Source organism: Schistocerca americana, chromosome 5, assembly GCF_021461395.2.
Source record: "Schistocerca americana isolate TAMUIC-IGC-003095 chromosome 5, iqSchAmer2.1, whole genome shotgun sequence".
Lineage (NCBI taxonomy): Eukaryota > Metazoa > Arthropoda > Insecta > Orthoptera > Acrididae > Schistocerca > Schistocerca americana.
In genome coordinates this window covers 645,929,277-645,945,993 of record NC_060123.1, presented here as the reverse complement: position 1 = coordinate 645,945,993, position 16,717 = coordinate 645,929,277, and the positions used below count along the sequence as shown (strand labels likewise).

Here is a 16,717-nt window from a genome sequence, read left to right as displayed (position 1 = left end):
CATTGTCTGTGTTTACTTTTGTATTCGGTTGTTCATAACGGCCTCCTAAAGATAAAACCTGCCGATATTTCCACGATGGGAGTATTTTGGACATAGTTCCAAAATATCCCTATTTTGAGTTTAAAAACCTGGCAACCCTAGTTATCTATGATGTTTTGGCGAGACGAATGAACAACAGAACGAGGGAGTAGGATAATCTTTGTCTGGCGGAGCCTCTGACCTGCCACACTCCTTACTGTAGGATGCTGGTTTTTTCCCGTGCAACAGCCTACAGTAACTTTTATTATGACTTGTTTATCTAACAGCATTGGTTTTCAGAATGTACAAGTCACGATTTTCATACCTAATGTGCTGAAGAACGTGCCAAAAAGGAGTGTTTTACCATTACCATATAATAAAGTTTCGGCAAATACCCACAGTGAAATTAACAGAAATGATCAAGGATTCTCGCCAGGCAGCTCTCACGGTGCTAGATGACTTACACTATCTCTCTCTCTTTACCGACATACGGGCGATTGTACAGGGGATAGGCAAAATAATGTGAACAGTGGTAGTAATTGGGTGGTAGTGTTCGACGGTCAGAAACGCAGGTAAGGTACATGTCGCGCTGGACTCTGCGTGTTCGGTACGGGCTAGGCATCAGTGCAGGTTGTTTACGAGTAATCAAACTTCGTATTCACATTCAGAGGCTGAAGTCGACGTGCAATGAAAGACATAACAGAGTTACAAAGAGGACACATTGTGGTGGCCCGATTAGCTGGAGCGTCAGTAACCAAGACAGCCAACACCCAATGTTTCAAGTGCAGCTGTTTCAACAGTCACGACAGATTACATAAAACATGGAAAGACAGCATCGTGTAAATATAATAGTGGGCGCAAATCAGTACTAAATGACAGAGATCGTCGTAGGCTAACACGAATTGTTTCAAAATACAAAACTATGGCGGTTACAGTTACTGCGCAGTTCAATACCCATCTTCAAGAGCCCGTATCTATCGACACTGTCCGCCGAGAACTCCTGAAGGTGAATAGTGATAGACGAGCTGCTATACCGATACCAGTAGGGAAGACAACCAACGCAAAGAAGCGTTAAACATTGTGTCATTAGCATAAGTCCTGTACGGCTCACCAGTGGAAACACGTCATTTGGTCCGACGATTCAACGTTTTCGATGTCTCCAACATTGGGCCGGGATTACGTGGAGATCGCCAAAAGTAGCCTACAATCCTGACTGCTTGATTCCAACGGTTAAGCATGGAGGTGGAAGTGTGGTGGTGTCAGCAGCCATATCATGGTATTCTGCTGGTGCATAATTACTCTCAAGGTCGTGTTACAACCAACGATTATGTCAACATTTTAGTTGATCAGGTGCATCCTATGATTCAAATGTTGTTCCCCAACAATGATGCCATATTTCCGGACAATAATGCACCCATTCACACAATTTGGACAATACAGTCGTGGTATGAGGAGCACGCAACTGAACAGCAGCGTCTTCGCTGGCCATCACAGTACCCGGACTTGAAAACTGAATTCGTTATAGGTACGGAAAGCTGGCTGAAGCCAGAGATAAATTCTGCCGAAATATTTACAAAGGCACAGACGGTGTTTAGAAAGGATAGATTGCATGCAACCGGTGGTGTCGTGTTTGTCGCTGTTAGTAGTAGTTTAACCTGTAGTGAAATAGAAGTGGATAGTTCCTGTGAGTTATTATGGGTGGTTATACTCAACAACCGAGCTAGGTTAATAATTGGCACCTTTTGCCGACCTCCCGACTCAGCAGCATTAGTGGCAGAACAACTGAGAGAAAATCTGGAATACATTTCACATAAATCTCCTCAGCATGTTATAGTCTTAGGAGGAGATTTCAATTTACCAGATATAGACTGGGACACTCAGATGTTTAGGACGGGTGGTAGGGACAGAGCATCGAGTGACATTATACTGAGTGCACTATCCAAAAATTACCTCAAGCAATTAAACAGAGAACCGACTCGTGGAGATAACGTCTTGGACCTACTGATAACAAACAGACCCGAATTTTTCGTCACTGTAAGCACAGAACAGGGAACCAGTGATCATAAGGCCTTTGCAGCATCCCTGAATGTGGAAGTAAATAGGAATATAAAAAAAGGGAGTGAGGTTTCCTGTTTAGCAAGAGGAATAGGAGACAGATTTCAGACTACTTAAGAGATCAAAACGAAAATTTCTCTTCCGACACTGACAATGTTCAGTGTTTATGGAAAAAGTTCAAGGCAATCATACAAAGCGTTGTAGACAGGTACGTGCCGAGTAAATCTGTGAGGGACGGGAAAAACCCACCGTGGTTCAACAACAAAGTTAGGAAACTACTGCGAAAGCAAAGAGAGCCCCACTGCAAGTTTAAACGCAGCCAAAACCTCTCAGACAAACAGAAGCTAAACGATGTCAAAGTTAGCGTAAGGAGGGCTATGCGTGAAGCGTTCAGTGAATTCGAAATTAAAATTCTATGTACCGACTTGACAGAAAATCCTAGGAAGTTCTGGTCTTACGTTAAATTAGTAAGTGGCTCGAAACAGCTTATCCAGACACTCTGGGATGATGATGGCATAGAAACAGAGGATGACACGCGTAAAGCTGAAATACTAAACACCTTTTTCCAAAGCTGTTTCACAGAGGAAGATCGCACTGCAGTTCTTTGTCTAAATCCTCGCACAAACGAAAAAATGGCTGACACCGAAATAAGTGTCCAAGGAATAGAAAAGCAACTGAAATCACTCAACAGAGGAAAGTCCACTGGACCTGACGAGATAGCAATTCGATTCTACACAGAGTACGCGAAAGAACTTGCCCCCTTCTAACAGCCGTGTTATTTCTGGAAACCCAGAATCTACTCTGTAGGAATCAACATGGATTCCGGCAACAGCGATCGTGTGAGACCCAGCTCTCTTTATTTGTTCATGAGACCCAGAAAATATTAGATACAAGCTCCCAGGTAGATGCCATTTTCCTTGACTTCAGGAAGGCGTTCGATACAGTTCCGCACTGTCGCCTGATAAACAAAGTAAGAGCCTACGAAATATCAGACCAGCTGTGTGGCTGGATTGAAGAGTTTTTAGCAAACAGAACACAGCTTGTTGTTCTCAATGTCGAGACGTCTACAGACGTTAAAGTAACCTCTGGCGTGCCACAGGGGAGTGTTATGGGACCATTGCTTTTCACAATACATACAAATGACCTAGTATATAGTGTCAGAAGTTCCATGCGACTTTTCGCGGATGATACTGTAGTATACAGAGAGGTTACAGCATTAAAAAATTGTAGCGAAATACAGGAAGATCTGCAGCGAATAGGCACTTGGTGCAGGGGCTGGTAACTGACCCTTAACATAGACAAATGTAATGTATTTCGAATACATAGAAGGAAGGATCCACATGGTTATTTGGTAACCGTGATAGCGTTACGGAGATGTTTAGCGAACTCAAGTGGCAGAGTCTGCAAGAGAGGCGCTCTGCATCACGGTGTAGCTAGCTGTCCAGGTTTGGAGAGGATGCGTTTCTGAATGAGGTATCGAATATATTGCTTCCCCCTACTTATACCTCCCGAGGAGATCACGAATATAAAATTAGAGAGATTCGGGCACGCACGAAGGCTTTCCGGCAGTCGTTCTTCCCGCGAACCATACGCGACTGGAACAGGAAAGGGAGGTAATGACAGTGACACGTAAAGTGCCCTCCGCCACACACCTTTGGGTAGCTTGCGGAGTATAAATATAGATGTCAGATGTAGATGTAGAATGTTATCGAACCCTTGTGGGCGTTATTGGAGCGGAGACTCTGGAGCAGATTTCCGCCTTCCTCGTCTCTGCAGGAGTTAGAAAAGGTTCTCATTGAAGATTGGCAGAACATTCCACTGGAGACTATACAATCATTATATGCCAGTATTCCAAGAAGAATCGCAGCTGCATAACGGACAATTGGGGGTCCAGCCCCTTATGAATAAACCATTCCCAAGTAAGAACAAAAGAATGGGTGAAATGGCTCTAAGCAGTTTGGGACTTAACATCTGAGGGCATCAGTCCCATAGACTAAGAACTACTTAAATCTAACTAACCTAAGGACATCACACACATCCATTCCCGAGGTAGAATTCGAACCTGCGACCGTAGCAGCAGCGCGGTTCCGGACTGAAGCACCTACAACCGCTCGGCCACAGCGACCGGCAAGTAGGTACAGGTGTTCACAGTATTTTGCTTATGCCCTGTGTGTGTCTGTTTATTTAAAACACTTTTTTCGGCAACTGAACTGTATATATCTATAACAAAATACATGTAGTGCGTAAAGTCAAGTGGTTGGAATAGTAAGTCGTGTGATCTAGTGAGTTCGGACAACACAGCACACACACACACACACACACACACACACACACACACACACACACACAGACCGTGCCATTTAACACAGAGGAAATTATAAAGTACAAAGTAGTTCTAAATAGTATGGTGCGAAAATTGGCAACCGATCCTAAATAATGAAAAGTGTGAGGTTATCCACATGAGTGCTAAAAGGAATCCGTTAATCCTCTGTTTCACGGTAATTCAGTTAAATTCGACTATACATCCAGTACAGTCTGGGATGTTGTAAAAAAGGGAACAGGGTGAGACAAACAATCGCAGAATAACATACTGCTAAGGGAGGGGGATAAGGTAATAAATGATCCACAATACTTAGCAAACTATCTAAAGGAGCATTTTCAAGTATTATAGAGAAGTTACAACAAAAATTCCCCAAAACAAATATATTACCTATAAATAATGGTGCACTAAGTACAATGATGTAACTTCCAACCACAGAGAATCATGTCAATAAAACTGTTTAAAAACTAAAAAAAATGGAGTCAATAGGCTTAGATGAAGTACCAATGTGTGTACTGAAACAATGCATAGGGATTATACAAGGCACCTTAACAGATATAATGAATGAATCCTTCACGTCAGTGACATTTCCAGAGCAGTTAAAACAGGCAAGTTGTACCTTTGCTTAAGAAAGGTAATGCAGAAGACATAGAAAATTACCGGTCCATTTCCCTGGTGTCAGCATTCTCAAAACTAATAGAAGCAATTACGAAAGACAGGTTAATGAATTACCTGAATAAATACAATATTTTAAGCGAATCACAGTTTGGGTCCCGAAGTGGCAAAAATACGGAGTCAGCCATAGTAGAATTCACAAAAGTTGTGCTTGATGCTCTTGATAAAGATGAATGTGTCACAGACATATTTTTTGGATCTTTCTAATGGCGTTTGATACAGTGGACCACAAGATTCTGTTAAATAAATTAGAAGCATTAGGAATAAGAGGGGTAGCTAATGACTAGTTTCGATCATACCTAGCAGATAGGGTACAAAGAGTAGAGATAACACATACTTGAAATAGATCCAAACATTTAGTAAAACACTTATCAGAACCAAAATACATTAATATAGGGGCTCCGCAAGGTAGCATATTAGGACCAATACTATTTATGATATACATCAATGACTTTCCCACTAGTGTTACTCATTGTGAAGAAGTTCTCTTCGCTGATGACAGCAATATTATAGTCCCTGAGAAAACAAAAGAACTCCTTGCCGAGACAGCAAATGAAACTCTCAAGGAAGTTTATGATTGCTCAATAAGCAATAAAGTGACAATGAACAAAAAGAAAACTAATACCATGACCCTCAGTTTGAAGAGGAAAAATGTCAATGTTAAATTAAACGTAGGTGGCACCTCTATAGACTGTGTAACAAACGCAAAATTTCTAGGAATGGATATTGATTCTCAGTTGAAGTGGTGTGAACACACAAAGGTACTTGCAAACAGAATGTCATCAATCTTCCTGGCAGATTAAAACTGTGTGCCGGACAGAGACTCGAACTGGGACCTTTGCCTTTTGCGGGCAAGTGCTCTACCATATGAGCTACCCAAGTACGACTCACGCTCCGTCCTCAAAGCTTTACGTCTGCCAGTATCTCGTCTCCTCTGGGGAGAGTGTGCTAGTTCTGTAAGGTTCGCAGGAGAGCTTCTGTAAATCGTATTCTAGAATGTCATCAGCTTGTTATGCCCTTAGAATCCTATCATCAGTGTGTAACATGCAGTGTCTTTTAGTTACATATTATTCATATGCACACTCAATTCTTAGCTATAGCATTCTTTGTGGGGAACAAACGCACAAAACATGAACACAATTTTCAAACTGCAGAAAAGAGCAATAAGAATAAGAATCAAAATTACTAGTCGAGCTCATTGTAAAGATCTGTTGAAAACACTGGGGATTTTAACTGCTCCATGTGAATACATTTACCAGTCAGTTATACACATCAAAAATAACATTGGTAATTACTGCAAAAACAGCTCTGTCCATGGCATGCAACAAGAGATAAACTCAACTTACATTTACCAATAAAAAATAAACATAAAACTCAGAACAGTATTTTCTACCAAGGAATAAAACTGTGCAATAAATTACCAAAAGAGATTAAAGAAATTGCAAAAATACACTTATTTGAAAAGGCGGCTAAAAAGTACCTGTTATGCAGTACATTTTATACATTGAAGGATTACTTAGATGTAACAGAGTAGGGGTCTGATAAAGAATGTTGTGCAAATAAGTAATGATAATAATAATAAAAATTATTATAAAACATCCAACATTCCACACAACACCTTCACTTTGTTTTTTTTCTTTCTAAAAATACTTACCCCCAAGCTATGCATAGCACAATACTAACACCTCTTCCTCTTTCTGAGTTCAACATCTCACTCATTATGGAGGGATGCTGAGACAGCTTTTCAGGATAGCAAATGGAAAGTTGCGGTACAGAAAATGGCCCATAGATCACCTGTGTGTGTGTGCAGTAGTGTGTGCAGTGACTGATAGTGAGATATGAGTGAACAGTGTGGCATTACTTTATTTTAATAAGTTATTTGTAAAAAAAGTGTTGTGAACCAGGAGTAAATCTAATGATTATGTCTAACTATACGTATGCAAATATATGTGTATAAATACTAGCTTATTTTAAATTGATCTAAACTTGTAAATACTTTGACATGTCCTATATCCTTATAAAAAGAGATCTACGGATGAATAAAGCTACTACCACTACTACTACTACTACTACGACTACTAATTGCAATTATGAACAAGTTCAACTGGAAAGAACACTTAGAAAATGATATGGGGAAGGCGGATCAAAGAACACTTAGAAGATACAACAGATCTACTAAAGAGACTACCTACACTATACTAGTCAGTCCTCTTCTGCAGTACTGCTGCGTGGTGTGAGATTCTTACTAGACAGGGTTAACAGGGTACATCAAGAAAGTTCAAGAAGGATAGCAAGTTTTGTATTGTCGAGAAACACGAGAGAGAGTGCCACGGACATTATACAGGATTTGCGGTGGACATAATTAAAAGAAAGGCGTTTTTCGTTGAGGTGGGATCTCCTCACGAAATTTCAATCACAAACTTTCTCCTCCGGACGCCAAAATATTTTGTTGATGCCGACCTACACATGCAGAGACCATCATCATAATAAAATAAGTTAAATGAGAGCTTGCACAGAAAGGTACAGGTGTCCGTTTTTTCTGTGCGCTGTTCAGACTGGAATAACAGAGAATTATTATGAAAGTGGTTCGATGAACCCTTGGCCAGCGCCTTGAGTCTGATTTGCAGAGTAGCCATGTAGAGGAAGATATATATGTAGCTGGATATTTTAATTCTGAAATCAATAGTTCACTAACTCATACTTCCAGCTAACAGATTTGATCTTTAAAGTAGCTCTTGAGTATGAACTTGACTTTTAAACGACAGCATTCATTTCCCCGAACCACAAATAATTACACTGAATGTCTAAGGATAAAATTCTGAACTGGTACAATGATGCAATTATCGATCTTTAATTCTGTGCATCATAACTGCATAATCAGTCGATGTAGTTTTAACTTTTGATCACTCACACCACACAGTTTTCAGTTACTTGATGAAGTTATCAAAATGGCTCTGAGCACTATGGGAGTTAACATCTATGGTCATCAGTCCCCTAGAACTTAGAACTACTTAAACCTAACTATTCCAAGGACAGCACACAATACCCAGTCATCACGAGGCGGAGAATATCCCTGACCCCGCCAGGAATCGAACCCGGGAACCCGGGCGTGGGAAGCGAGAACGCTACCGCACTGAAGTTATCACCTTTTATGGTGATCTCAGGAAGCTGCTATGCCACATTAAATTATTTAGTACGACATACGTAGAAACAGTCTCCAGGCAGGCAAATGACGGGCTCTCCTCGGTGCGGTGGTGAGCTGTCACATATGCATTCGGAGTTGTCACCGGATAGAATACGGATTGCGAGTTAAGCTGTCCAGTGATGGCAAAATGAATATTACGACTGTGTAGGAATTGCAGATTACTCCAGGCAACCGAACTGTATGTAACGACAGACTAGAGCGTAGCAGTCATTCAGTGATAATGGTTCTTTGTAAGTTAAAAATTAATTCTGAAGGCGAACCTTCATTTCGCACACGTATAAAGTAATCTCCCTGCAACATTCTCCATACAGTTGACATCACACTTTCATTTACGTTTAACTTCAAACATGAAATTTCTCTTATGTGCCTAAGATTGCACACGACAATTAACAAGAAAGTGGAATTCGACTACTTTCATGTACGATTAAACCCAGCGTCACTCCTTCTAAGTTTTATTACACTTAGCAGTTACACAAAACTAAGAATGATGAAGAAGTCAGCGACAGTATTGCACCGAGCCTCGTCCATGAAGGTAAAAAAAAGTGTGTTGTCATTACGTCAGATTCTTGAAGCCGTCATCCGCCATCTTGTGTAGCCCAAAACATTACGTTCATTGTACTTATACTTTCATGATTCAAAGCGGTGATATTTCCCGTGATGACGTTCTGATATGCCCGTGTCCAGTTTCGACCGTTGAGGATATCTATCGGATTTTGTGGCCGTATCCTAAATGCATCTGGTGCTTGTATTGCGCAGCTTGCCAGCTTGCGTCGTTTACAGGTGTGGTAATCGTTCCGATAGTAGCATAAAGTTTAAAAGAATCATATTTAAGTCATAAGTGGAGTCGTTCAAACAGTGTTTTCGGTTGAATACGTCCGCTATGGTTGCGCTGTTGACTTTTATTCTTTTCTGTGTTTTTCATTGCCTCCCAAACTGCAAACGCTCCGACATCCGAGCAATACCGTATCAGCGATCTCTTCCCCGCACAACGCATGGCTACGTGAAGGCGCTGATTGTAGGTGCAACATGTCATCCCGTAAGGTTTCTCCCGCCTTTAATTATCCATTGTTCACGTTTCCTCCCTCTTTAAATAAAAAAACATTGTGGCTACAACAGCCGGAGACAGATGTCTTGTGTGTATGAGTTTTGTGTGCATGTTTGTATCAATTTGGGTGCATGCTTTGCTTCCGTTGAGAAGAAGACTTTGAACGAAAACGTGTGTGAACGCTGTTCGTCGAGCATGCCTGTTGCTCGGTGTGTAAGTACCAATCCATCCGCTTCATAGAATAGTTATTCCCTCATGAAGTTTGTTGTAATCAATCCACTGCAGTCCAAAAGCAACAATGATATAAAGAATTTCAATAGCAGAAGAAAAAAAAATGTGATTCATTACACCAGATTAATGCTGTCTGTAGCACTAACAGAGGTCGACAATGCTGCAACGAAAAGTTCTGAACACTTGCCCAGCGGCATAAAATGCCTGAACAACAGCAAACCAAAATTTAAAAATCAAACAGAAAACGTTTCTCTTTGATAACTGCTATTTCGCGGAAGACTATACATTATTGTAATGTGTAAATGGTGATGGACAGGAATTAATTCCTAAAATGTGTCTGCCTTTAATTAAAAAACTAAAATTAATAAATGATCAGACATATCTAATACAAATTAATGGCAATATACTGTAAAAAGATGCGTTCCACATCATTACGATTTATCGTGCAAATGGTACGTACATAGAACACGAAACTAACGAACTAACTGTTGATCCAAGACAAAGCATGGCACAGACTTTGGAAACCTCAAAATGAAATTCAGATGTTGAAGTGAAGCAGTTACGAAAGTAGACATACATTCCAGTGATAATATGTTTGGTTATTCCTGACAGTTATTGGCAAGAAATATTTCGAGAGGAGAAGAAAATGGGCTACTGTTGTAAAAGTAGGACTACACATGTCACACCGGTTAGGCTATCATGTCTAAGAATGACTTACATACGGCCGGCCGCTGTGATCAAGCATTCTAGGCGCTTCAGTCCGGAATCGCGCTGCTGTTACGGTCGCAGGTTCGAATCCTGCCTCGGGCAAGGATGTGTGTGATGTCCTTAGGTTAGTTAGATTGAAGTAGTTCTGAGTCTTGTAAGTCCCATAGTGCTTAGAGCCAATTGAACTTACATACATGCTGAAGCAAAATATCCATTTAATGGGGTCTAACCGTTTGGGTCCATTCAGTTAATCACATTTACAGATTGCTCAGTGCTGGAAGATATCTAAAAAAAATTATATCGTTTTTTTACCCTGTAAATTGCTATTATTGGTCACACACTGAACGCTGCATCATAGGTATTATTTCAAAGTGAGCAGATGCGTAAACTATAGAGAAACTAACGCACTGATAATCTAATAAAACAAGAACTCTATTCTACGTGGACGTAGACTTCTATGCAGTTCTGTTTCCTTGACATTTCATAATCGTTTTCTTTTTTGATATGCACAAGATACTACAGCATGCCTAGCCTCTATCCTTATGGCACACATTGACGGTATACCAAAGAACATGTTGGTAAGTTTTTTTTTTTTCAAACGTGAACATTAAAAATGTAAGGCTGAAAATTAACGAACAAGAAGCAGTACCAGTTAAAAAACAAGTTCTAGTTTCGGGGTTTCAGATTCATTTGCTATCGATACAAATACAGCAAACGTGGAATTAGGTCGATTACGAAACCATGCTTTTGACATCACTTCCTTATTCTTTCTTGGGAATATGTCAACAAAAAACAAGCTCCACTAACATAGCCACATGTGTCGTGTTACTAGAGAAAATACGCGTTCAATAGGTGAAAAACTTTCGGAATTACCTTTTTGACACTATATTATTCTTGTAAGCACTGTAATTTTTACCATTTGCTGATATGTACATGACAGAATAATCTCAAACAGTGGTATGCTAACGTTTTTGGCTATTTAAGATGGCTGCAGGCCCCGCCCACTCTGGCTTCAAAACAACGTACAGCGTAATTCAATAGCGGCCTCTCACTTCTGTTTTTACTTTCATGGCGGCGTCTGCGTAAGTACACGACCATTACACATTACGAGACTGGCAAAGACGCATCTTTTGCTGAAGCTTGTCGTTTGGTGAGGTATGATGGCGGTATTAGGTACTTTGTTTATGGCATTACTACGATCTTCTGATACAAAATGATGTAAGTTTGACGAGGTGGTCTAAGCAAGTTCTGTAGTTGATAAGTTTAACACGTGCATTGCAGAATCGAATTATGAGAAGAACAACAAATTATACTCACACATTTTTAAAGCAGACTGTAGTTTTCGTAAGAACACTCAAATGAAAAAAGTCACTTGTTATCCATGACAAACAGCAAATGGTTCATATGGCTCTAGGCCCTATGGGACTTAACATCTGAGGTCATCAGTCCCGTAGACTTCTAACTACTTAAACCTAACTAACCTATGGACATCACACACATCCATGCCCGACGCAGGATTCGAACCTGCGACCGAAGCAATCGCGCGGTTCCAGAGTGAAGCGCCTAGAACCGCTCGGCCACAATGGCCGGCGACAAATAGCATTTTCTGTTTATAGGAGCAGGCTAGTAACGAGCATAGCTTACCAAAACTAGTTAAAAACACATAATTAAGCCATGACTGTTAGCAATAGATCTATTAAAACCTTTAAAATACACATAAAGTATTTCAACACGGCCGTTATTTCAGACGTGACAAACTGTGAAGGAATTATTTAGGCTTACATATACACTCCTGGAAATTGAAATAAGAACACCGTGAATTCATTGTCGCAGGAAGGGGAAACTTTATTGACACATTCCTGGGGTCAGATACATCACATGATCACACTGACAGAACCACAGGCACATAGACACAGGCAACAGAGCATGCACAATGTCGCCACTAGTACAGTGTATATCCACCTTTCGCAGCAATGCAGGCTGCTATTCTCCCATGGAGACTATCGTAGAGATGCTGGATGTAGTCCTGTGGAACGGCTTGCCATGCCATTTCCACCTGGCGCCTCAGTTGGACCAGCCTTCGTGCTGGACGTGCAGACCGCGTGAGACGATGCTTCATCCAGTCCCAAACATGCTCAATGGGGGACAGATCCGGAGATCTTGCTGGCCAGGGTAGTTGACGTACACCTTCTAGAGCACGTTGGGTGGCACGGGATACATGCGGACGTGCATTGTCCTGTTGGAACAGCAAGTTCCCTTGCCGGTCTAGGAATGGTAGAACGATGGGTTCGATGACGGTTTGGATGTACCGTGCACTATTCAGTGTCCCCTCGACGATCACCAGTGGTGTATGGCCAGTGTAGGAGATCGCTCCCCACACCATGATGCCGGGTGTTGGCCCTGTGTGCCTCGGTCGTATGCAGTCCTGATTGTGGCGCTCACCTGCATGGCGCCAAACACGCATACGACCATCATTGGCACCAAGGCAGAAGCGACTCTTATCGCTGAAGACGACACGTCTCCATTCGTTCCTCCATTCACGCCTGTCGCGACACCACTGGAGGCGGGCTGCACGATGTTGGGGCGTGAGCGGAAGACGGCCTAACGGTGTGCGGGACCGTAGCCCAGCTTCATGGAGACGGTTGCGAATGGTCCTCGCCGATACCCCAGGAGCAACAGTGTCCCTAATTTGCTGGGAAGTGGCGGTGCGGTCCCCTACGGCACTGCGTAGGATCCTACGGTCTTGGCGTGTATCCGTGCGTCGCTGCGGTCCGGTCCCAGGTCGACGGGCACGTGCACCTTCCGCCGACCACTGGCGACAACATCGATGTACTGTGGAGACCTCACGCCCCACGTGTTGAGCAATTCGACGGTACGTCCACCCGGCCTCCCGCATGCCCACTATACGCCCTCGCTCAAAGTCCGTCAACTGCACATACGGTTCACGTCCATGCTGTCGCGGCATGCTACCAGTGTTAAAGACTGCGATGGAGCTCCGTATGCTACGGCAAACTGGCTGACACTGACGGCGGCGGTGCACAAATGCTGCGCAGCTAACGCCATTCGACGGCCAACACCGCGGTTCCTGGTGTGTCCGCTGTGCCGTGCGTGTGATCATTGCTTGTACAGCCCTCTCGCAGTGTCCGGAGCAAGTATCGTGGGTCTGACACACCGGTGTCAATGTGTTCTTTTTTCCATTTCCAGGAGTGTAGTACAAACTCAAAAATACGAGAGATGTTTCTAGTTATGCATGCAATGAGAAATGTTCATTTCCCTGTATCTTCCTTCTGCTGGGCAAAAAATTACAACCGTAGACGACACATGTATTAATCATTATAGGAGAACTCTAAAAGTAGCATGGCTGTATCAGTTTATCCCCATTTATTACGACTGTTTTATAAAACGTTTGTGTTTCCTGGTGTGTCCGCTGTGCCGTGCGTGTGATCATTGCTTGTACAGCCCTCTCGCAGTGTCCGGAGCAAGTATCGTGGGTCTGACACACCGGTGTCAATGTGTTCTTTTTTCCATTTCCAGGAGTGTAGTACAAACTCAAAAATACGAGAGATGTTTCTAGTTATGCATGCAATGAGAAATGTTCATTTCCCTGTATCTTCCTTCTGCTGGGCAAAAAATTACAACCGTAGACGACACATGTATTAATCATTATAGGAGAACTCTAAAAGTAGCATGGCTGTATCAGTTTATCCCCATTTATTACGACTGTTTTATAAAACGTTTGTGAAACGAGTGGAAAAATGTGTATATTTGCAAGTCAGTGCATACTTACAGGCAAGTTTGTCGATAGGACCGGCAGTGCCTCCAAGTTCATCCGGCAGATATTCCTTTGCCACGTGGTCAAACAGCGTCTTTGACCCTGGCAGATGGATGTGTGTCTGAAGCAGGGCAACATTTCCTTTTGCATGTTCTAGTGACAAAACCCCCATCCTGTACTTACATCTACATCAACGTCCATACTCTGCTAAATTCTGGGGAGTGCACACCAGAGGGTACTTCCCACCGTACTACGTGTTAGCGTTTTCTTCCTATTCCATTGACAATCGGAACGAGAATGACTGCTTAAATGTATACAGGATGGTGAGAAACTGTCTGAAAAGAATGTAAAGGTGCTGCAGGCTATCTTGTGCTGAGAAATAATTGTTAAGAAAAGATTCCATACGTTGCGTCGTTTCCACGTTAATTAGCGTTGAAGTTAGCCAATCAGGTCGTTGCGCGTGCAAATCCAAACTGCCCGACAGAGGTGCTGTCGTCAAACGTGATCTTTGTTCGGTGCCCCAAAATTGAATAAGAGACCGAGGCAAAAACTGGACATGGGACTATAGTAAGGACCGAACCCAAACCAGAGGCTGAACAGACTTGGGTGCTATCATCTACGCTGTGTATCTGGCAAGTCGCTTGAATATACGCTCGCAAAGACCTGATTGGTTAACTTTAAAGCTAATTAATTCTCATAACAACCTACTCTACAACGTCATTACAAGCTTTTTAGACTGTTTCTGACCGCCCTGTACATGCGTGCTGTAATTTGTCTCCTCAGTTCCTTCTTCCGGTATTCGTAGGTGGTTGTGCTATATTTCAAAATCCCTAGTTTAATATTGGTTATTGAAACTTTGTCAATTGAGTTTCATGGGATAGCTTCTGTATTCAAGCTCCTGCTATTCCAGGTTTTCTAGCATTTTGATGATGGAATGCCGTGGTCTAGGGGTAGCGTCTTTGATTAATAATCAAAACGTACTCGGTCCTGGGTTCTGAATGCACCACTACTCAAATTTTGATTAACAATCAGCAATGGCAGCCGAAGACTTCCGCCATAAGTACTCAGCGTCATTCTGCCAACGGCCTTGTCAAAGAGGGCGGAGGACCGGACAGAGATTCTGGGCACTCTCTTGTTCCTAGGGTTGGGAAATTGCCCATATAGGCGGAAGTAGCAGCAGTGATGAACGGATGAGGATGCTGAAGGCAAAGGAAACCACTGCATTAATGAGACGCAACGTGTATCGACGGGATAAGTGCACTGATGATCTCTCCATCACCAAAAAGTTCCGGAATAGTCACCCACACGGATCTCTGGGAGGGGACTTCCAAGGGGGAGCTGACCATTAGAAAGAGATAGAATAATAAACGAAAGGCTAACGTTCAACGAGTCGGGGAGTGGAATGTCAGAAGCTTGAACGTGGTAGGAAACTAGGAAATGAAAAGAGAAATCCAAGGCCCAATCTAGAAGTACTAGGGGTCAGTGAAGCGGAATGCAACGAACACAAGGATTCTGGTGTATAGGGTAATGTCAACAGCTGCAGAAAATGGTGTAACGGGAGAAGGATTCGTTATGACCAGAAAGATAGGGTAGAGGGTGTGTTGCTGTGAACAGTTTAGTGATAGGGTTATCAGAATCGACAGGAAAGCAATATCGACAACGATACTTCAGGTATACACGCCGACGTCGCAAGGTGAAGATGAAGAGATAGAGAAAGTATAGGATGATATTGAAAGGGTGACACAGTAAGTAAAGCAAGATGAAAATCTAATAGTCATGGGGGACTGGAATGCAGTTGTAGGGGAAGGAGTAGAAGGAAAGGTTACGGGAGAATATGGACTTGCGGCGAGGAATGAGAGAGGAGAAAGACTAATAGAGTTCAGTAATAATTTTCAGCTGGTAATAGTGAATATTCTGTTCAGGAATCACAAGAGGAGGAGGTATACTTGGAAATGGCCGGGTTATACAGGAAGATTTCAGTTAGATTACATCATGGTCAGACAGAGATTCCGGGGTCCGATACTGGATTCTAAGGCGTTCCCAGAAGCAGATATAGACTCAGATCTCAATGTAGTAGTGATGAAGTGTAGGTTGAAGTTTAAGTCATTAGTCAGAAAGAATGAATACGCAAAGAAGTGGGATACAGAAGTACTGAGGGATGACGAGATAGCTTAAAGTTCTCTAAGCCTATAGATACAACAGTAAGGAACACCTCGGTAGGCAGCACACTTGAAGAGGAATGGACATCTCTGAAAAGGGCCATCAGGGAAGTCGGAAAGAAAAACATAGGTACAAAGAAGGTAACTGTGAAGAAATCATCTGTACATCTGCACAGAAGAAATACTTCAGTTGATCGATGAAAGGAGGAAGTACAAAATGTTCTGGGGAACTCATGAAAACAGAAATACAAGTCGCTGAGGAATGAAATAAATAAGAAGTGCAGGGAAGCTAAGACTAAATGTCTGTATGATAAATGTGAAGCAATCGAAAAAGAAGTGATTGTCGGAATGGCGGACTCAGCATATAGGAAAGTCAAAAATTCCATAATTAAATGCAGAAGAGAGACTGGATAGGTCGAAAGAATACATTGAAAGCCTCTATGAGGGGGCAAGATTTGTCTGATGTGATAGAAGAAGGAACAGGAGTCGATTTAGAACAGATAGGGGATCCAGTATTAGAATCAGAATT

General features: G+C 42.3%; 1 protein-coding gene across 2 annotated transcripts in view; it reads right to left on the bottom strand.

Annotated features, from left to right (window-relative positions):
• Positions 1-16,717, bottom strand: part of LOC124615272 (retinol-binding protein pinta-like) — a 114,557-nt gene that overhangs the window by 32,726 nt on the left and 65,114 nt on the right. Inside the window, exon 6 of one of the 2 annotated variants that reach the window (XM_047143020.1) lies at positions 14,045-14,150. The exons of the other annotated variant lie outside the window; for it this stretch is intronic. Within the exon in view, the coding sequence (XP_046998976.1) occupies positions 14,045-14,150 (106 nt within the window). The remainder of the gene's footprint in view (positions 1-14,044; positions 14,151-16,717) is intronic. 2 annotated transcript variants of the gene reach the window in all.